At 33.5% G+C, this 22,402-nt stretch overlaps 1 protein-coding gene across 2 annotated transcripts in view; it reads right to left on the bottom strand.

Moving 5' to 3' along the window:
* The window catches only part of LOC118193346 (cell adhesion molecule Dscam1-like), a 672,928-nt gene that overhangs the window by 131,543 nt on the left and 518,983 nt on the right, over nt 1–22,402 (bottom strand). For both annotated transcript variants that reach the window (XR_015042955.1, XM_085823337.1), the window contains exons 10-11: nt 20,512–20,673; nt 15,963–16,247 (exon numbers count right to left, since the gene is read on the bottom strand). Coding sequence is in view for 1 of the 2 variants with exons in the window: in XM_085823337.1 (XP_085679463.1) it covers nt 15,963–16,247; nt 20,512–20,673 (447 nt within the window). In the remaining variant the exon portion in view is untranslated. The remainder of the gene's footprint in view (nt 1–15,962; nt 16,248–20,511; nt 20,674–22,402) is intronic.

The following is a 22,402-nucleotide window of genomic DNA, read 5'->3' as shown; positions in this document are numbered from 1 at the left end:
TTAGAAAATATTGAAATGCTTTTACGTTCCTATCAGATGAAATTAGTTATTTCAAAGAAATTTGCAAAGAATTATGAAAATGCTTAGAAGAGAATTTTCTTCGAAATGCCCTGTAGCAAAACATAGCATTATAATTTAAATAACACACTTCTAGAGGGATATAAAAATTGATTTTCAATTTTCTGCTGGTTTTTCGGCAAAATATTTGCCATGTATGTAAGGAAATCTTTCACATTATTGAAGAGTGCTATTCTATAAAGTCTATTGTATAAAAATAAAAAATAAATAAATAAAAAATACTGATGTGAACACGACATGAATTTCTTTAGCAACTTTTAATTTATACATATTTTTGCTGCGCTTCATTCAAAATCGAAAGTTAACTTTGTGTCCCACTGTGTAAAAAGACGCAAAGTTAGTGCGCTAGCTGTGTTAATTCAGTATTATACTAAGAGTTTTAAATGTAAACAAATTTGAACCTCTTTAGACATAGCGCCACTTTTAAACTGTTGATGAATCTGCAATAATTGCATGCAGATTAACTAAAGGCATAAAAACCTTAACCGAAATAGAAGAACAATATAATTTAATCATCTTTAAAGAAAAATTGCACAATTTACTAATATATAAGAGCAAAAGCAGAGCTCACAAAGTCGGGTAAGAAGATGAGTATATATATATATATATATATATATATATATACCAGGCTTTGGCATATATATATATGTAATATTTTCAAGAGCAGGAATTTTGATGGCGTAGAAGTGCTGATCCATAATGACTAGGAAATTGGAGGCGAATGCAGATTAAATCTTCAGTTTTATTTTGAGCAACATGTTGCGGCTACACACAAGTCGGCACATTAAATGTGCCTGTTCCAAAATGCTTACATTTTTGATAACTTTGTAGCACAAACAGTAGTGTAGCTAGGCCAAAGCGTGGAAATCAAGCGCGTTGTTTTAAGGGTCAAATCTTATTCAGACTGAGTTAGTTTTGGTTCTCTATACATTCTGATTGGACAGTGAATATTGGTCTAAAATTACTATTGGCTGGTTGAGTTTTAAACCCATTTGCATCAACATAATTACGTAAGAATCATATGACATAGAATAGCCTCGAAATGACGAGTGCAGAGAGGGGGTACTATTTTTAGAATAGAGAAGGGAAATTAATTTACGCTGCTAATTTAATCTTTTACATATTATTTATTTTTCTTACATATCCCCCCTCTTCAAGAAGAAAACGGACGTAATTATGATGATGTAAATGGAACTAAAACTCAACCAGCCAATAGTAATATTAGAGGAATATTAACTGTCCAATCAGAATGTATTGAGAACCAAAACTAACTCAGTCTAAATAAGATTTCACCCTGAAAATAACGCACTTGCTTTCTACGCTTTTGCCTTGCTAGAGTGCTGCTGCTGCTTTCTTGCGACAAAGTTATCAAAAATAAATAAATAAAAAATACTGATGTGAACACGACATGAATTTCTTTAGCAACTTTTAATTTATACATATTTTTGCTGCGCTTCATTTAAACGTATTTCGAAATTTCATTACAGATAAGTTTCATTACAGATAAGTCTTTTGGAACAGGCACATTTACTCACAAAGTCGGGTAACAGGGTGGGTATATATATATACCCGCCCACTTACCCAGCTTTGACACACACACACACACACACACACACACACACACACACACATATATATATATATATATATATGCATTGCCGTCGGTTGCAACAACAAGGGAGGTACACAACCACATGTTATAGCAGTCCCATATACATAATTTTAACGTTCTACCGCTGATCGTTTTTGAGTTATGCAAGATACATACATACGTACGTACAGACGTTAAGAAAAAAATTCATACTGAATCGATTTGAAAATCATTTTACAATGCGTTTACGAAAAACAAAAGTCCTTTATTCTATCCTTACGCACAGATGTCAGGCAAAATATCGTTCAAATAGAATGGAGAGAGGTCAAAATGGATATTTTCATTGAACATGATACCCGAAATTTTTGTCGGTTAGAATACTTGCTTTACTTCATACAAGGAAGTGAAAATGAGAAAATAAGTTTTGGAAAAAATACTTAATTTATTTGAAGAGAGCACGTAACTTCATTTAAAAAAAATAATAAAGCTGTCGAGAGAGAAACTAATGAAATACTTTTTTTAAACGAAACATATTGAGACTTTCGGCCAAATTTTCGATTTTATTTGCTTAATTTTTAGAAGACAGCATTTGCTTTGCATCCTAGAAGAATCATCCTTTTTAATACAGAATGGATATCGAAAACTATTATTAACAGGTTTTGAAATCGATAATCGAAGAAATGAACTGGTTTTATAATAAAAAATATACCAAAGAAATATTAAAGCTATTGCAAAAAGTAAGCACAAAAATAAAATTAATCAAAATCATAAAAAGCAAAAAAATCTGAAATGATTCAGATTACGTCCAAAGGGGCGTTTATTTAACGTTTCGTGTATAACTTTTATTTATTAAATATCATATTTTTCGCACCTAAACCATAAAATTCATTTCAAGAGCAATATCGCAAAATAATGTTAAAATGAGCATCTCTTTAGAATTTCCGATACACAAGTCTCGCGCGCTGGGGATAAAAATGATTTTTCTGTACAGCGTTGCCATTGCTCGCTTTGAAATCCTTGAGTTTGTTAATCAAAAATTCGTTAAAGTTTTACAAAATATGAAATCGATAATAAAACAAATTACAAATTTGGGCTTCCAGATGTCGATATTCGCAAGAGGATTACGTTATTCAAAATTGGATGGCTCTATGTACTGTTGTTTTTTCACAGTGAAAGAAAAATGCATATATTCAAGTAGCTTCTTTGTTATTTAATTTCTTTAAATGTAGTGTAGAGCTGCAATATTTGGTGGCAACGATTTGAAAAGTTAACTGACGTTTATAGTGAATCGACGCAAAATGCTATAACGGAATTAATAATCCTTCTGTGCAAATTGCTCATTTGGACTAAAAATGTAAAAAATAAGTAAATAATTAAACAAATTCATGTACACATTCTGGATTATCCTACATCCGAAATATTTCATTTTAATGCCATTAGAAATGTAGCATCAGTGTTCATACAAATGAATCCTTGAAATATTTGTTTCATCATGCGTTTGGCCACCAATGAACGAGAAGATAAGACCATTGAAGGCTGCAGTTCCATCCTGATTCGAATATCTGTCAACAAGCTGAGTGAATGGGGGTATTCACAGTTTTCCTTATGTGGAATGCAAACACCATCCGCCTTTCTTTAGAAAGACCTATGCGAAGGTATATCTCCCATTAAGTAAACATCCATTGCTTGCTGTGCGATATTCAAACTTCATGCATACTTGAAGTTCCGAGGCATAACGTGGGCCTACTGTTCCCTCTGTATTCTTGAATTTCTGTTGTGTCTAAGGTTAACATGCAGGATTTTCCTTTAAGAAACTATTACTTTCAACATAGTAAATAGCCCTTTTCTACTATTATTAGACTAATTAATCAAACCTGTAATTAGAAAAACATCGTGTTCGAGATTAAATTCGTGAATTTTCATTTTTAATGGAATGTTTTCAATTTTCCATGAAATTCAGTTTGATTCAATTTTTAATGGAATTCCTTTCAGTTTTTCATGAAATTCAGTTCAATTTCATTTTTCATGTAATGTTCAAGAATTCAATATTTTTCCTTTAAACTGAAACAGGCAAGAAATATCATATAGCCAATCACTTTTATTTACCATCTGCTAATTTCTTTATGCGCTTTCCGCTGCGAAATCTCAATTTTCCTTTTATAGGGAACGAAACAATTATTGTGATAGTACAGACAGAATTTGCAATTTACGTTTCAAATGAGAAGTTTTGGGTGTGCGGCCTGACTATATTAATATATACTATAAATAATAATACTATAAAATACTATAAAATCTAGTATTTTATAGTATTCAATTTGTAAGAAATTTTCTCCTTACTTATCCGTAACTTCGTGGTAAATTGGGAAGCACATTCACCTGGCAATTGCGAGATCCAGAATTCGTATACCGACGGGGGAGCATCGTTAATTTTTCATGTTTCAAACTTCAAAATAAAGCTGATGGCGTCCGAACTAAAATGTGGAAAGCCATAAACACCACCTAGATTTAGCAACATAATCTGTTCCTTCTCCAGTCACTCTATAATCGGAAAGGAATGTAAGGAAATTTCTCCCTTTTAAAGCGTATTAGCAGACTTGTCTTAAAGCGTATTAGCAGACGGAAATTCGGGAGTTCGAATCGCAGCGAAAGCAGCGTATTTCCTGTTTTCACATCTTTCTTGTTAAATAGCCTATCAGACTCTACAAAGTAACAGAATATTATGCCCTGCTTTTAATGCCAGTGCCGGTAATCAGCGAGTTTTACTGAATGAGGCGCATTGGTTTGGTAATCTTTAGTTTCTGTTTCACTTATTTTGCGAAAGATTTTTAAGATTGTTTTCTTGCAATTACCATAAAATTGCAGAATTATTTTTATTCATTTTACAACGTATTAAATGTTTTTTATATATATAAATTTGTAATTTGTTTTATTATCGATTTCATATTTTGTAAAACTTTTAACGAATTTTTGATTAACAAACTCAAGGATTTCAAAGAGAGCAATGGCAACGCTGTACAGAAAAATCATTTTTATTCCCAGCGCGCGAGACTGTGTATCGGAAATTCTAAAGAGATGCTCATTTTAACATTATTTTGCGATATTGCTCTTGAAATGAATTTTATGGTTTAGGTGCGAAGAACATGATATTTAATAAATAAAAGTTATACACGAAACGTTAAATAAACGCCCCTTTGGACGTAATCTGAATCATTTCAGATTTTTTTGCTTTTTATGATTTTGATTAATTTTATTTTTGTGCTTACTTTTTGCAATAGCTTTAATATTTCTTTGGTATATTTTAATATTTCTTTGGTATATTTTTTATATATTAAATGTTTTTTATATTTTTTATATATATACTTTTAAGTATTACTGCTTTAAGATAAAATAAAAAAGTATTACAGTAATTTAGTAAAAGCTGCTCAATATTATTTCATGATTTAAAATTCGCATGGAAAGTAAAGATTTTTAGGGAAAATAGCTTTATGGCTCTAAAAAGTAAGAAACTAACCAATAAAAAATTCAATAAAATTAAACATAAGGAAAAAATATATATATACTTGCTACTTCAAAAAAATCTTTGAAGCATTCCTATTTTCTGATTTTTAAATAAAACATACACTTGACATCAAAGAAAAGATTTATATGTATAAAATCAATTCTAGGTAATATAAAAAAATAATCGATTTAAATAAGTTATAATTAATAAAGTATTTTTACTTTATACCAAAGTTAAATTTGAAATTATTTTTAATACGATATTTTGCCTCGGTAATATTCATTTATTATACATAATCGTAAGCCATTTCTTTTCACATTTTAAATTTTTACTGTTAATGAATTCAAATATACTTTCTTCATTGCAAAGCATAAATACTTACGATTTAAAAATGCCTCATAATTTTTAAATTATAATAAGCACTTTAAACGTGGATATGAGTCAATATGAAAACGTTATTGATCTTTGTCTGTATGGAAGTTGTCTGTATGGAAACCACGTTCTGGATAATCTATGACGGGAAAAAACCGCAAAGAATTTAATATTTTGCATTAAATAAATTTATACTTTGCACGTTATTGAATCCTTGTCAGTATATTAAGCCAAATATATATCAAAGTATATGCTTCATAATATTGAACTCAATATTTTTCATAGAATTTTTTTTTTCTGTAGTTACATTAAAAAAATTACAGCGAATTTAATACTCCTAAACTTGGAACATATTTCCATGCTGGTCCATGACAAAGCAATAAATTTAACCCGAATTTAACTTTCCATAGCTTTAGTATTACATCAGTTTAGGTTTAAAAAAAGCTCGGTTGAAATTAATAACCATTTAAGGTAATATTTTTATACGCTGTAGCATAGTTCTGTCTCTTGATGCTGCATTTCTTTCTTGTTTGTTGCTTGAAATGCAGGAGAAAACATAAAGATAAGTCCTGCTACACTAACTGTCGATTCGCAATTTCCGTTATAATTTTTATACTATCGAAGGTACTGCAGGAAATGTACGAAAACAAGATTACCTTATTTTATGAAAAATGGAATTGCATTTCAAAATTGTCCCAATATCTGTCTAGATAATTTTAAACTGGACGTCACATATTCTAGAAAATGCTAAATATCGAGCCTGCTGGCGTTGGTGCGTGTGGCATGTCGCTTAATCCGAACAAAGATATTGAATGCGGAGTTACACATTGTTCCATTGATTCAAAATCTTGTTGGACATTTCTGTAAATGCAAATATTGTGATAATTGTTTGAAAGGAGATGGGCCATCCTACATCAGGCATCAAATTTCTCGGAATCAAGATATTCTCCATGTATCGCGATGTAATTATTGTTTGCCTAAATACGAGAATTTCGAGCATTAACATATCTCGGTATATGAAACCTTGCGGAAGAATCAAATGAAGTCCAGAATATCCGAATTTTTCTGAAGAAGTGTCTGAAATTATTCACGGCCCTACTCTTTTCATTTGTTTTATAAAGAGTTATGATATTATGAAATTTCCCTATTTTGGAGCCGTGATGTCAAGTATTTCTGGACAACGTTGATTCCTGCAAAATATGACTTCTTAAAACGTGCAAACACTCTATGTCTCATATTTGAGCATTTTTGTCGTCCAATATTTCCCCTTGCTTCAAATTTCTAGAACAAGGCCAAAAGTTGGGTTTACTCGGCTAGATAAAGGTTCTGCTACAAGGAAACTCATTTCTCAGGTAATGAAAGTAAGTTTTTTTAAAATTTCTTTTTCATACTTTCATTAGTGTGGACACTGATAACGAAAATCGGGATTCGACAGCTATTATGACCGGAGTTGCGAGTGAGCGCACGAGGTTTTGATGATTCAGAACAGCTAGAATCAGTTTGTTTCCTAATGGATTAAATCGCAGCTTTTTTGAAAAATTTCGTAGTTTCGCATAGGTGAAAAAAAAGTAAATGTATCCAAAAATTCTGTAGGAAGTTGTCTAAAAATGCTTTATCTGGAATCCCCTAGAAGACTGATAGTCTATTTTATTATTTTTAAGTAGTTAATTCTTTCGACAAGCTGACCACTTGCCCAGAGAATATGCTGATGCACTCCGGGCCCAAAGGTCAAGAAAGCAGAAAAAGGCACGGAGGCCGTGGCCCCACTAGGGATATTGCGCCACTGAGTTAATTTAATTGATTGATTTACTTTATTAAACTTCTGGCTTTATTCTTTTCTTTTTTCATATCATAAAAGCTGAAGTATTGGTGACATTCTGAAGCCTTTGAAAGTTTTTTCACGCTTCTTACTGTGTACTTCCATGGTACAAATGGAAAGCACGTAGGGTTAGCCATCGAAGAGTCCGGAATTCGAATCTCGGTTAGAGTACTGCTTATTTTTCTTTTTGTCTACTTTGATAAACCTAATAAATCTACAGCGGCTTCCGAATAAAAAGGTGGTGGACAAAAATTCTTCATCATCAGGATTTGGCGATTGGATTTCAGTTCCTAACCAGTCGGTCTTTAAGTGGTGTAGAATGTAAGGTTTTTTTCTCCTTTTGTCAGCCTTAGTAGTATAAATGGAAGAGAAGTCTGGCCAGCAATAGAAAGGTCCAAATTGTTTCGAAACGGCGTTAGCATTGCTCATTATTTAGCTTATCTGCTTCAATAATCTTAATGATTCTACAGCTTTAATATGATTTTAACATCATATTAAAAGAAACCCTTAACTCGGAAATCATGAGAAATTTAATAAACTATGCATAGAATGCTCTACATATATATTTTCATCCCCATGGCAGTCTCCGGCTGTTTATAGGCGTTAGCCAATATTAAGGCCTAAGCGGTGATGGAGGCAGCTAATAGGTGAACCGCAGTTGCCTCCTATGAAGGGATAGACAATTACATCCATGCCTCCTCCGGGATTCGAGGCCGAGCCCTTTGGTACGACACTCAGAGTCACTAACCACTTTCGCATCTGCGGCGACGTGCTCGATATATTAAACGTTTAAATTCGAACGATATTGAAACACAGAAACACTATTAAAATGTTTATTTAACTTTATTTTTAAACTCTGGTGCTCATACCGGCTATCAGCGCATGTTATTTTGTAAAATATTAAACTTTTCTAAAGATTTTATGTAAATTTCTTTCAAGATTTATTTGAGACGAAAGAGGAAGGACTTTTATCTTTCCTTAAGTTAATGAGATTATTGAACATGACTAACAAATACTGGTACTGTAACCTATTCTTAAGACCTCGCTTATCAATTTTTACACTAGAGCATCATAAATCTTTGCTTTCTTTGTCTTTTCGTTGAACTATCATCTTCATTAACTGTTTCCGTCGTGAAATGTTAACCGTAAAATCTTTCTTGAAAATTACATTGTTTTCTTTATTAAGAATGTATTGCACTTCAGCACATTTTCGTAACGTGCAATAAGTAAGAATGTCTCAGTATCATTACTACATAAATACAAGAATTTTTATAAAAAGCTTCTTATGAAACTTGCGACAGAATTAAGCTTTCACATGCATCTGGCACATATAATAATGTGATGCATAATTTATCAGAAAATTAACTTGAATAAATCAGAAAAACCATGTACCACTTCTGAATTGAGTATAATCAAAAATAACATCTATTAAGGAATAAGAAATTTAATGTGCTCAGATTTTTAATCGGAAATTTTTGAGCCAGAAGGGAAACCACCTTTTATATCTGGAAACAAAGCGTTTTTATATCAACATTTTTCTAAGTCATAATGTGCTCTTAAATACATATTCCGAATATTAGCGTACGAAATTAAATTATATTTACGAAATTAACTTATTCCGAATATGAACGAAAATATGAACAAGAAGATTTTTGTTAATGTTGGACGCTTTTTTTATTTATTTTTTAAATTAACTTTCCGATTTATGAACCGCATGTATTTATACCAAGCATATAGGCCCCCAAAATGTAATCTTTTATATTCGTTAATTTTCGTCTACGAATTTCAGCTTTACGGAGTTTTTGCGGTCCAGACGAGTTCGATAAACTAAAATTTCACTGTTTAAAAATTTCTTATTTTATATCCCCCCCCAAAAAAAATGCATTTTTTTTTTCAACTTTAGATCAATAATTTATGACCTTTTTTCTCTTATACTAACATTTGGTTTGGTGCTAAGCACTAAGATATGATCACAACCCTTGGCAAAGTATTTTGAAACCTTCTTATTAAACATTAATATTTAATTTTATTCAATATGGAAATAAATTAAAATCTAGGAAATAATCATATAGGATCCCTCGAGCAATAATAGTAATCACACACTACCTTATAAAACGATTGATTGATGATCCTGAACCGGAAAATAGAGCTGGAAAGCTGTAGACACAACGCATGCGCAAATTTAGCTTCTCTAATTGGCTACGTCTTATACCATGTTTCTCAGGTGTGAATGGAATTCCCACATTTTATGTTTTATGACATTTACACTATAAGATCTGACCTACTTAGATAACATAGAGTTAAATAATCTTACGAGGAAACTTGGCCACTTCTCGCACAGGCGTAAAAGAACACCAAGACAGAAGAAGCGTAAAATATCCCCTGTGATGTAGCCGTTCCTCAATAGACACTAATGCCGGCTAGCTTTAAAAGGATTTATTAACAGAGCACACAGGAACGGTTACAAACAAAAGAAATATACATAAAAAATGAAACATTGAGAATAACATAACATAGTAAGCTATCATCATGGCGGCTGGAGGTCGACTGACGTTTTTTCATATCGCCACGAGATGACGTTTAAATAAAATAGTTCGGTTACAGTTCATGAGTTCATGGCGTGAATAAAATAGTTCAATTACACTTAAATAGGTCTGTTACATCCTCCCCCTCTGACTTCGTAGACGTCTCGGCAAGAAGTCAGGAACTGACCTTTGTCTACTTTGTGCAGCGGGCGGAGAATCAGATGAATGGGCTCCAGTTTGACAAGCAGGAAATTTAGCGTCACCAGCACCTTGTGCAACAGGTGCAGATTCGGGTGGTATTACACGTTTCGGGCGTCCTCTTTTCTTTAAGGGAACCACTGGAGTTACACGAGCTGTGTTTTGAAACTTATTTCGATCTTGATATGGATTCAAGGCTGAAACATGATACTTGCCGAGAATTTTGTCTGGTTCATGAGGATCGGCAATATCATAAGTGGTTGGAGATCTTGTAGTCACTATCACATAAGGACCATCTCTCTTGGGCATGAATTTAGCAGTTTTCTTCAGTGGACCTTTGCTGATTGGATGGAGGGTGACCCAAACTTTATCTCCAGGAACGAATTTCGGTGTTTCTCTTCGTTTTCTGTCAGCATAACGTTTCTGTTTATCTTGATGCAATTCGACTCTTTCTCGTACCTGTTGTACATTTCTTGCAAAACGTTTCAAATATGGAGTAATTTCGGGAACAAAATTATCGTTCTCAATTACGGCTTTTATATCATGCTTTACATCATCTAAGGTTCGTAACTCTCGTGCAAATTGAAGAAAAGAAGCAGAATGTCCAGTTGAATCACATTTGGCTGTATTCAAAGCAAACCTTATTAATGGCAGCTTATCCTTCCATGACTGATGGTCGTTACCAACAAGTATTGCTAAACGTGGTTTCAGATCTCTATTCTTCATTTCAACTGGGTTAGATTGTGGGTGATAGACAGGAGTAAGACTTTGATCAATGTTCAAGATATAGCATAGTTGTTGCATAACAGCACTAGTAAACTGGGTACCATTATCACTTATTATTTTCTTGGGTAACCCAAATCGAAGGGCGACTTCCTCCAAAAGAATAGTGGCACATTCTCTGGTCGTGGCTTCCTTTAAAGCAAATAGTTCTGTCCACTTCGTGGCACGGTCCTGCACAATAAAAATCCATTTTTCACCAGACGGTGTTTCATGAAGGGGACCGAAAAGATCAATTGACAAGGTCTCAAAACGTTGAGCATAGACTGGAGTTTGAAGGAAGCCAGATGGCTTTTGATTAGTGGCTTCTCCCCCTACTTTGAAGACAGTGTGATATTTGTTAAGCAATGCATCAGTTGCAAGCCGTTGGGCTGTAGTTAATTGCTGTCCTTCATTTTCTCGTAGTCGGCAGTTGTTTACAACAACTGGGGTTTCTTCCAGTACTTGGGATTGATGAGGTTTCACGAAGCTATATTTTCTTCGAGGTTCATCAGAAAAGTTCCACTTATTTTCAGCAAGATTTAAAACAATTTTAGCTTTTTGAAGAAAGTCAGTTCCTAACAGAGTCGAGTTATTTTTGGCATCAGGCAACACAAGGATCGGAGTTTTGAACTCTCTGCCTTCGAGAAGAATGATTTGTTCGGTGCGAAGTACCTCTTTTTCAGATACCAAACCATCAGCGAAAGACACCTGTAGTGTTGTCTTTTCAAATACTGCATCTTGTTTTTGCAGAATATGATAGAGGGATTCACTTGCAATTGAGTGACTAGCACCAGTGTCGGCGAAAGCTGTACCGGAAACACCACCAATACTAATTCGAAATACATCAGTCCGAGTGGAAGATAAACAGGATCGGATTTGGATAGTGCCAAAATTTGATGAATTTGAAGTCTTTGGGGGGTTACAGTCTGGACATTTAGACTTGATAAAACCAGTTTTTCCGCACCCATAGCATGTTAAAGGAGGTCGCTTTTCCTCTGTTTGTTGCTGAACACGATTTGAAAAGGTTTTATGAGTTTCCTGTATGTCACTTGTTCGATTTTCTACTTTGTGTTTGGATGGATTAGTTGGTTTGTAAGAATAGTTTCGCCTGCCAGGAAGCTGAGTTTTATAGTTCGTATTTTTAACACGTACAGCTTCATAATCATCCAATTTCTGTACTAATTCAGATGAACTCTTTATTTTTCCCCAAGTATCAATAAAATGCTCCTTAACGTCACTACTGACTCTTCTTTTAAGCTGATCCGTCAGGACCAAGTCTTTGAGTGATTCAAAGTCTGTAACATCGAGACTATGGAGCCACTCTTCGAGATAATTGTTTAATTCGTAAGTAAAATCTTTCCATAAAGACCCAGGGTGTTTATGGTGTGTAGTAAGTTTAATTCGAAATCATTCAGCATTTAATTTGAATCTTTGTAGCAGAATCTTCTTGATGTAAGAATAATCTTCTAATTTGTCTTTTGGTTCTCTTAAAATAATTTTCGAAATGTCTATAGGCAGAAGAGGTAGGAGATGAGTGATGTAATCTATTTGTTTTATATTAACTTTCTCACATTGTCTTTCAAAAATTTGCAGGTAGGTTGCAATGTCAGGAGTTCCTGTAAATTTAGGGATTAGGTGTTGAATATTTGTTCCAATAGCTGCATTTGAAGCAAAGGCGGCATAGTTAGGGTTTGAGCTAGCAGCTGCCAGGTTTAATTTTAAACGTTCCAATTCTAATAAAAGTTCTTGTTCTTTTCTTTGACGTGTCTCCAGATCGTTGCTTTCACGTTGTTTTTGTTGTCTAGTTTCGATTAAAGTTTCCAGAAGATTCCTGGTAAAAGCCTCATCATAAGTGTCAGAATTGACAATAAGATCTTTAAGATCTATTACTCGCATAGTGTCGTTTACAGTGAAACCCAGTTCTGCAGCGAGAGTTTTTAAATCCTCTTTTCGTGCTTTGGCAAGGTAAGCCATAATTATACGAGAGGTCAGGGGGGAGGGAAAAGATGATGTTGAATTTGTTGTTATTTCGATTTTATTCACAATACAGTATTATAGAATTAATAATTATACCTTTAAGTAAAATGTATATACCTCTATTAAACAGCATGTATGAATGTAAACAATGTTACTCGTACATTTATATACCACTATTAAACAGTATTTATAAATGTAAACAATAATACTCACAAAGTTTATTATTTCGGAGTCGTAAAAATATCATAAAATGCCCTCATAAATTCAACTTGTATCAAGAAAATAACATATAATAAATTGCTCAAAAATTGTTTACTACTTAGCAAAACATACATAAATGTCTTACTATAAGCTTTTATATTCAAGCTGAATTCTTCGAAATCTTAATCTTAACAAAATATTAAGCTGATTAAGCAACACACACTTAGTAACTCTTTTACTTTATTTAAATAGTCATTCGATTTTGTTCATAATTATTTTCTTTCGCTTCAAGAAATATTTTCAAGACATGCATTCATTAAAGGAAAACAATCGTATTTTCTTAAAGTATTATACTATAATCATTTTCTCAAAATGTTCGTCGAAAGATAAAGCAACAAGTACAATATTTTATTTTATGTAGAATAAAACATTTAATAAGGAACAACAGCACTCAAAGGAAATAAAAATAATAAAAGATTTGACGTAAACACATCATAAATCATCGCTAGTCTAAACATTTCCGCGGGGGGAAAACATCTGCTGCTGTATGTCAGAATCGAAACTAATAAATTCTAATGAACAACGTCCATGAATATATTCAAATTTTAACATTAAAACACGTATTCAGTGAAACAATATTATTCACAAATTAATTTACTATGCGCATTAACATTTTAAAATAACAAATTACAATTCAAGAAATAACGTTTGGTTAACAGAAAGCCGTTTGCTTTCGTTTAATACTCTTATGTAGTATCAATAAATGAGATTTCAGTAAAGAATTTACATTTGCTTTAAGAAGCAGCTTATAATAAATAATCAGTTTAAAAGAACTTTAAACTCAGATTAAACGATAATGTAAACGAAACTTATCTTTTCCGTTGAAATTGTCCAACTGATGATTCGATGTGCTAGCAGCACGGTATGACAATTTTAATTCCAGAATTGGTTTCCAAAATATTTGACCAGTAGTCCACACCTGAAAAGAAACTGAGCCGATCTCCAGCAACTAAAAGTTAAATTCGGGAGTAAGAGCTTGTTAAAGCCAAACGGAAATTCTAAACATTTTGTTGCGCCATTTTGGATTCAAATTTAGTTGGGCGCCAATGTGATGTAGCCGTTCCTCAATAGACACTAATGCCGGCTAGCTTTAAAAGGATTTATTAACAGAGCACACAGGAACGGTTACAAACAAAAGAAATATACATAAAAAATGAAACATTGAGAATAACATAACATAGTAAGCTATCATCATGGCGGCTGGAGGTCGACTGACGTTTTTTCATATCGCCACGAGATGACGTTTAAATAAAATAGTTCGGTTACAGTTCATGAGTTCATGGCGTGAATAAAATAGTTCAATTACACTTAAATAGGTCTGTTACACCCCTTATTATTCGTCAAACTCTGAACATAAATACATGCATTTCCTGCTTACAATAACACCGCCTACTTACGATGAAACTTAAGAATAGTTACAAAATAATTTCAAAGATAAAGATTAGTGCTGGACTAACAATTTCATTTAATGCTAAGTAGCTGACTCAACACCCTATCATGCGATGCACTTATTAAATGGCCGAAAACTTGTATCAGAAACTCGGCGCAACAGCAAGGGCAAACTAGCAATTGGCGCTGGCTAACGAAATCCCGCTCTGAATGAACTAAAAGATTCGTCTGACTTTATATCCACTTCAATTAACTTTAAATTTGCGTCCTGGCCAGGAAATGCGAAAGGAGAATGAGAGGTTCAAGAGAGGTACTAAACGTAAAATAAATTGTTAATGCAAAATAACGGAAACTCTACAATATCACCTTCTGAACGAAGCTTAAAATCATAAGTGATTTAAGCCGAGCGCGGCTGCTAGGTAACCAGATCTTGCTAGGTCACAAAATCTAGTTTAGGGGCTTTGGCATAAAGTTCGAAATTTCCAACTATGCCAACTTGTTATAAGAGTTGACCAACCAGAGTGAACGCAAGAAACCTGGTTGGCAAAACAGAGCGGGAAAGCTGTAGATACACCCAAACTCATGCGCAAATTTAGCTCCTGTAATTGACTACGGTTTGGACCCTGTCTCGCAGATGTGAACAGAACTCCCATATTTTATACTCTATAACATTTATACCACGGTCTCAATAAACGGACCCTAACGATCACGTCCGAAATCCCTTTAAGCTAAAGCCAAACTAATCTCCATGCAGCTTGAAGTGGTGTCGAAGACAATTGAAATCCTGACTGGCGCCTGCTTCCTACAACTCTGGTTTGGTTTTGTTTATTTAATTATGACAAAGCACACTAGGGCTATCTGCCTAAGGGGAGGGATGCCTTCGTGGAGAACTTCCTAAGGGAAACTGGCTCGTATACACGTTACACATGGGGAAGACCACGAAAACGCCCATGCAGCCAGCCCGTTCTCGGGATTCGAACCTCGGACCGAACTACCAGTGTTCAGCAACTTTACCACTCGGCCGCTGGTGGGCTCCTATAACTCTGACCGCCTACGCGTTGGCTGGCGCGTAGACGTTTGAAACGCACACAAGTAGGAGAAACATTCATAATAAATATAATAACGGTTCATCGGAAACCTAATTTCACTTCGTGAATTATCATGCATTTCCCTGGTTGTCAAATTGAGAATAAATAAAATCGAAAAAAAAATACTAATGAATGTCTAAATTGTTATGAATAGTTTCGAAAACTTATGTATACTTAAGGAGAAAACGTATGATTTTATGGCAACTTTAAATCCGTATGCTATTTTAACCATATTTACATTGAAAAAGAATTAATCAAGAATAATTAATAAATATTTATACACATACTTTACAAATGAAAAAATTCGCATGCTAACCTAAATCAGAATACTATATTAAGCATGCAAAAATTTTAAATAACAAAAAACTAATACATAAAAACTGCATGTCAGAAAACAGCGTACCATGGATTACCATTGAAGCCGTAAAACTCGCAGAAGCGGCCATATTCCTTGCAGTACAAGTGTAGTTTCCCCTGTGTCTTAATTCCACTCTGGGAAATAACAAAGCCTTCGAAAACTCGTCTAACACAGTTTCCGTCACTCCTAGATCTGGAGTTAGGGGTTTAGAGTCTTTTAACCACTGTATAGTGATTGGTGGATCTCCTTTTGTCACAGAGCACAGGAGTTTGGATCGAGCGCCTTCTTCTATGGCTTCTGGTATGTGAAAAGGTTCTATAACTGGTGGAGCTGTAAAATAAATAAGATTTCATGTTATTAGAAACACTGTTATTTCTTTCCGGAATGTAAAATCCCTGAGATCGGGTTACTTTATCTATTTCCATGGCAACACCGGCTGGATTTGACATAACTACCAAACTTCTAGCTTTTCGATAGTCGACAGCAAGCTTCGGTCTTTAAGCTTGAAGAAACAAATTTTTCAGCTCTAAGATTTATTGCTTCTGAAGGAGAAGAGTTTGAATTTCTCGACACTTCGGACGTGGTGTGATTTTCTGATGAAGGAAATCGTAATTCCGAAAGCAGAATCTATTATTTTGAAGAAAAGAAACATTTTGCGACAAGAAAATATTGGTTTTTAACTGCCTATATTAACTGCTGTAAACTTTAAAATTACGGCAAGGGATAGCTAAATTTTTCTGCGAGCAATTAAATACTGTGTGAATAATAAATGAATGACATTATAGAGAAATAGTAAAAACTCATTTTTATTTTTTTCCCTGTGAAATAGCTACCTAAATCTTCATACCTCGAGCCTATAATTAATACATATGTAGAGAAACATAAATGCAACTTAAATGCGTTTTAAAAGCACGCAGGTTTCAAATTTACTATTTAAATTTATTATTCGCTTTATTTTAACATTTTCTATATAAGTGACATTTTAAGTAAGGTTGTAAATTTTTCCATGTGTTTTAGTTACAAATATGTATTAATATTTTTGACGTAGAAGCAGGTTATTTCAGGTAAATGTCAAAATTAAATAAATAAATCCGAAGTAATTGGTATTTATTTCTAGCATTGTTATTTCAAGTTGCAGTATCATTTACAGACAAATCTCGATACTTTTATTAATGTATGGTTTAATTTTTTTTACTTCAAAATTAATTCCTCCCTTCTCATAATATGTAAAGAGGAATAAGTAACTTAACATTCATATTGCCTACGTACACACAGCTACTTTGAAAACGCAGTGTTTTTGATAAAATCTACATCATATGATTTTAATACACGCACTTTAACTGCCTGGTTCCAAAATGGGTTTTCCTTTAATTACATTAATGAGTATAAAGTATTTGTTATTAAAATACTCATAATCCATAGTTGTATAGCAGAAATTAGCAGAAAGTATAGCAGTATTAGCAGAAGTTCCTTTCTTTAACTACAAAGAATGCTTTCAGGTCTGAAGTTTTATAGCAGATTCAAATGAAAACATGGAATAAATACCTGAGATTTCCTTTACTATTAATAATTTCATAGATATACAACATGCAAATTCTTATTTTCATGTTCATTTCTAAACATTTCATTCATGAGAATAAGGTGAAAAAGGAGTAGTAGAGGTCATACAATTTTTTAACCGTAAGAGGAACCTTTGATAACACTTCAAGAATGGAATTCAAACGTCTTGTCTCTTTTGTTTTTCCTATAATGAATCTTTTGATAGAGTTTTTGTTTTTATAAGTACCTTTACGTCACAAAGACACTATGAACTTAAAAATGCCCGTGACTTGGTATTCCTTAGAACTCACGAACATTGATGCGGCATGAGATTTCATAATAAACATGTTATCTAGGTGGAGACATAAATTTAAAATCATATTTCATTAAATGCAATGACGCCTAGAAATGTATCCCTCGTTCGTTGGAGGAGAAGCAGCTATTCTGGAATTATTTCTGGAAGATGGATAAATTATTAAAATTGTAGGCAAAATAATAATAAAGGTAGATTATGGAGAAAGGTAGATTATCAATTGCATTTGAGTATAAAATTTACATCGTATCGTAAGTGCATTTAATATTTCTATTTGTATCTATAAGATTTGTGCGCTAGGATCTGAGACAACATCTAACATTTAAAACACATGGACGCAGCCAAAACAGAAACAAGTTGAAGGGGTTGCCTAAAAGCATGATGAAAATAGACCCCGTAGCATATTTATTTAAAGAGTAGTATGAAGATAAAAATATCTGTAACTTTAAAAAGACTGATATATCTCCTTTATAATGCATAGTAGGATTTAGCCAATTAAGAATATTGGTAAACATCAGCATTATCAAAATATCAAGAAACTGTTTAGCACAGTCATTATTAAGCTAATGAAACGATATTAATGCGAATATTATGCCTGTTTCAGTTTCCTTCATTAAATAATGGAATTTTATAAATTTCGATACTGTACTTGCTACTTTGGAAATACGAAAATTTTATATTAGTATTTACAAGATAAATTGTATGCTGCATAAATAAGTAAAATGTTCACACTCCCGTTTTCATTTCATTAATAAAAAGAAGGAAAAGGAAAATATCTTTCTTTCACTTGATGAATTTCATTTCTTTTAATTAATCTAATAGGATGTCTAATATTAGTGATGCGTTTAGTAGCTCTAAATTTAGAAAACGTCTGTTATTACGAGGGCCATCCAGGAAGTAGATTACGTTTCCGTCTGTGTCCGCTAGGGGCGGGGCTAGCGCGGCCATCTTGGGGTCAGAGCGTTGCGCAGCTCAGTCTGCATCTAGCCGTGCTAGTGAGAGGTTCGTGCTGTGCTCCGTTCAGATACTGTGACGGTTTGAAATGTCTGCGTTAATTGAAAATCCCGCGAGCTGCGAGGTGCGCTCAGTAATAAGGTTTCTGACTGCAAAAAACTGTAAACCGATAGAAATCTATCGGCAGCTTCGTGAAGTGTATGGGGACAACATTATCACTGAAGGTGGAGTGCGTCAGTGGGTCATAAGATTTCAAAATGGCCGAACCAATGTTCACGACGAAGATCGAAGTGGGAGACCCAGCATAGTGACCGCCGAACTTCTCGAAAAAGTCGATGCTAAAGTCCGTGAAAATCGAAATTTCACAATAACGGAACTTTCTTTGAGTTTTCCACAAATTTCGCGAAGTTTGTTGCACGAAATCATCAGCGAAAAGCTTGGTTACCACAAGTTTTGTGCAAGATGGATTCCAAAAATCTTGACAGAGGACCACAAAAATCAGCGAATGGCTGCAGCGTTGAACTTTTTGGACGCTTACCATAAGGATAGTGACTCTTTACTCGATCGCATCGTTACTGGTGACGAAACATGGGTGAAACATGTGAACTGTGAAACGAAATTGCAATCAATGCAGTGGGGGCACACAAGTTCTCCCCAAAAACCCAAGAAATGCATGCAAACAATGTCGGCAAGGAAGATGATGGCGACTGTTTTTTGGGACAGAAAAGGTGTAATTTTGGTGGACTTCCTGGAAAGAGGCACTACAATAAACTCTCAAAGGTATTGCCAAACTCTCCAAAAACTCAGAAGAGCAATTCAAAACAAGCGCAGAGGAATGTTGAGCTCTAAGATCTTGTTGATTCACGACAACGCCCGGCCCCACACGGCAAATGTCACTCGTAAAGTTCTTGAATCTTTTAAGTGGGAGTTGTTTCCTCATCCGTCGTACAGTCCCGACCTGGCACCGAGCGACTTCCACCTATTCCCAGCAATGAATAAGTGGCTGGCTATGCAGCGTTTTGATGACGACGCATAGCTGCAAGAAGAGGTAACGAAGTGGTTGAAGGCGCAGGCGGCCGAATTTTTCGACGAAGGAATTTCCAAGTTCGTACATCGCTACGATAAATGCCTTAATTTGTATGGTGACTATGTAGAAAAGTAGTATTTGAGTGTGGCTTTCATCTGTATATAATAAAATTTGTTTCCTATACTTTGTTTAATTTTTTATTCCAAAACGTAATCTACTTTCTGGATAGCCCTCGTATTTAATTGATACTACGTGAAACAAGGAATAAATACTAAGAGAAAGAGCTGCTTGAGAATATTCCCATAAATTATTCAAAACGTTTTCATATTTGTTTATATTCATTAACAACATATTTTGTATTTTCTTATTTTTTATATTCATGAATAAATTCACAAAATATTGTTCATCGTGATTCATCTTTTATCATTTAACGTGATAAATATTACATAAATATGCTAAAATTCCTGAAATACTTTTCCTTATATTAAAATGCCTTGAACTTTTTTTAAAAACTTTCTTTACCTTTCTTTAACCTTTCTTAATTTTTCTGTATCTTTCTTTAACTTTAAAATTTCCGACTCATGTATAAATATCAGAAAAGATTAATTATGTTTATAACTACAGATAAGGATGCTTTAAATAAAAAATCACTTTATAAATTGATAATCTTATTTTTTAGATTTAAAATTTAACTGATTACAGGATCTAAAAACCTAATTTGTTAAGAAATTATAATTGCGAAAATGCATGCTAATACTTACTTAGAACTCTAATATTCAATGTCCTCTCACCCCTCTGCCCTTGACTGTTTCTTGCAATGCATCTGTATTCACCGCCATCGCTTCTACGATCTATTTCTCGAATAATTAGTGTACCATTTTTGAATCCCCTCTGCCTGTGATTGTAGGGAATCCGGCGACCATCTAGAAATGACATAATAAAAATATATATAATCTAAATACAGTTATACTTGTAGTTTTGGCTTAAGCTATTTAAAGATAACCTTTACTATAACTTTTACGAATAATGTTGAATGATGCTATCTATAAGATAAATGTTCAGAGTTAAAGATTTTATTTTAACAGATGTGTAAGGATAAAATTGAATACTTTTTGGAGGAAATTAAGTGATTAATATTACAAAAAAAAAGAAGAATAAAACTCATATCTATTATTGATATACTGATATAATCAAGAGATAAAAAATTAAGTCAAGACTAGATAACGAAAGAGGTTAGGTTTGCAAAAGGAAATACTGAAAGAAAATCAAACACGATTCAAAACTGGAAAAAAATATTTCAATAAAGCTATAATGTTTTTAAAAACATCTTGTTCTTTTTCAATATTTATATATATATATATATACAGAATATTATTACATATATATATATATACATATATAAAGTAATAAAAACAAATAAGACGTTAGAAACGTAGAATTACTTGATGGCGCAGCACATAAATAGCATAGAACATAGATCCATACTGAACAGGATTGATTTCAAAGAATTCTCATATGTTGAATCCGTAATAAGTAGGAAACTTGGCAGCCGAATAAGATTAAATATTCATTTTTATTTCGATTGAAATTTGTGGCAACAATTTATTTGGCACTCTTATTGTGCCTAGTCAAGAACACCTTTATTTTTTATAAAAGTATTATGACAGAAAGAAAAGCAGCACGCCAGTGTCTGAACATAAAGAGAGTTAAAAGCAACGTAGCAATTAGCCAGTATGGAAACTCATCAAGAGAAAGTTTTAGTTTAGGTTAGAAAGGTTTCATTCTTGAAATATTTAGTTCAGATTCCGAATTATCTACGTCATCAGCGTTACGCAAGCCGTGTGACATAGTTCAATATACAAAAGACGCTTTCGATAAAGTTATAAGGTATTTCTCCCGCTTTCCTAACGTGCCTGCGTGGTATAGTGGTTCTGCACGCTGGGCCGGTAATCCAGAAGTCCGTGGTTCGATTCCCGGGGAAGACGTTTGCTCATTTTTCATCTCTCCTGCATTTCCAATTAACTTAATGACTAGTTAAGTTAATCACAATGAAAGTGATTACTACTTTTAAAATGCAGAAAGGAAATACCCAAATTAAAAATGAGGAATTATTTAATTACATTATAAAGCTGATTTACATATGTATTTATATATGTAAGATATAAGAATTTCTCATACAATAAAATTTCTCTTGCTTCACTAATTCATTGATGCGTTTCTCCCTGCTTTTCCGACCTTTCTTTTGAAGGGGGATATGTCAAATATAAGAAAATACGATAGCTGCTTTAAAAATATTTGGTGACCTCAAAATTAACGTTCTAGATTTGGTGATCTCCCCCTAAATTCATCTGTTCTCCCAAATTCAAGAATCTTCTTTGTTATGTAACAACGTCGATTTAACCAATCACAGATTAGCTCTACTTATACCTCAGACTTGGTATAAATACTCTTAACACAATAAACTACGCCGTTCTTCCCTTCCCTAACTACTGCTTTGTCAACATTGCGTCGCTTTACCTTTGCTTAACTGCCTTCGTCATTTCTCTTTAAAAGTCAATATACATAGAAGTTTATCATATTCATTATGATTGAATCATAGAAATGTATCGATTTCCTTATGATTGGATAAATATCTACTGAGATGAATTTTAT

This window comes from Stegodyphus dumicola, chromosome 9 (assembly GCF_044657685.1).
Source record: "Stegodyphus dumicola isolate Sdum_Otavi_A_Nest chromosome 9, ASM4465768v1".
Classification (NCBI taxonomy): domain Eukaryota; kingdom Metazoa; phylum Arthropoda; class Arachnida; order Araneae; family Eresidae; genus Stegodyphus; species Stegodyphus dumicola.
The sequence above is the reverse complement of the archived record's forward strand: the minus strand, read 5'-3'. Positions and strand labels throughout refer to the sequence as shown.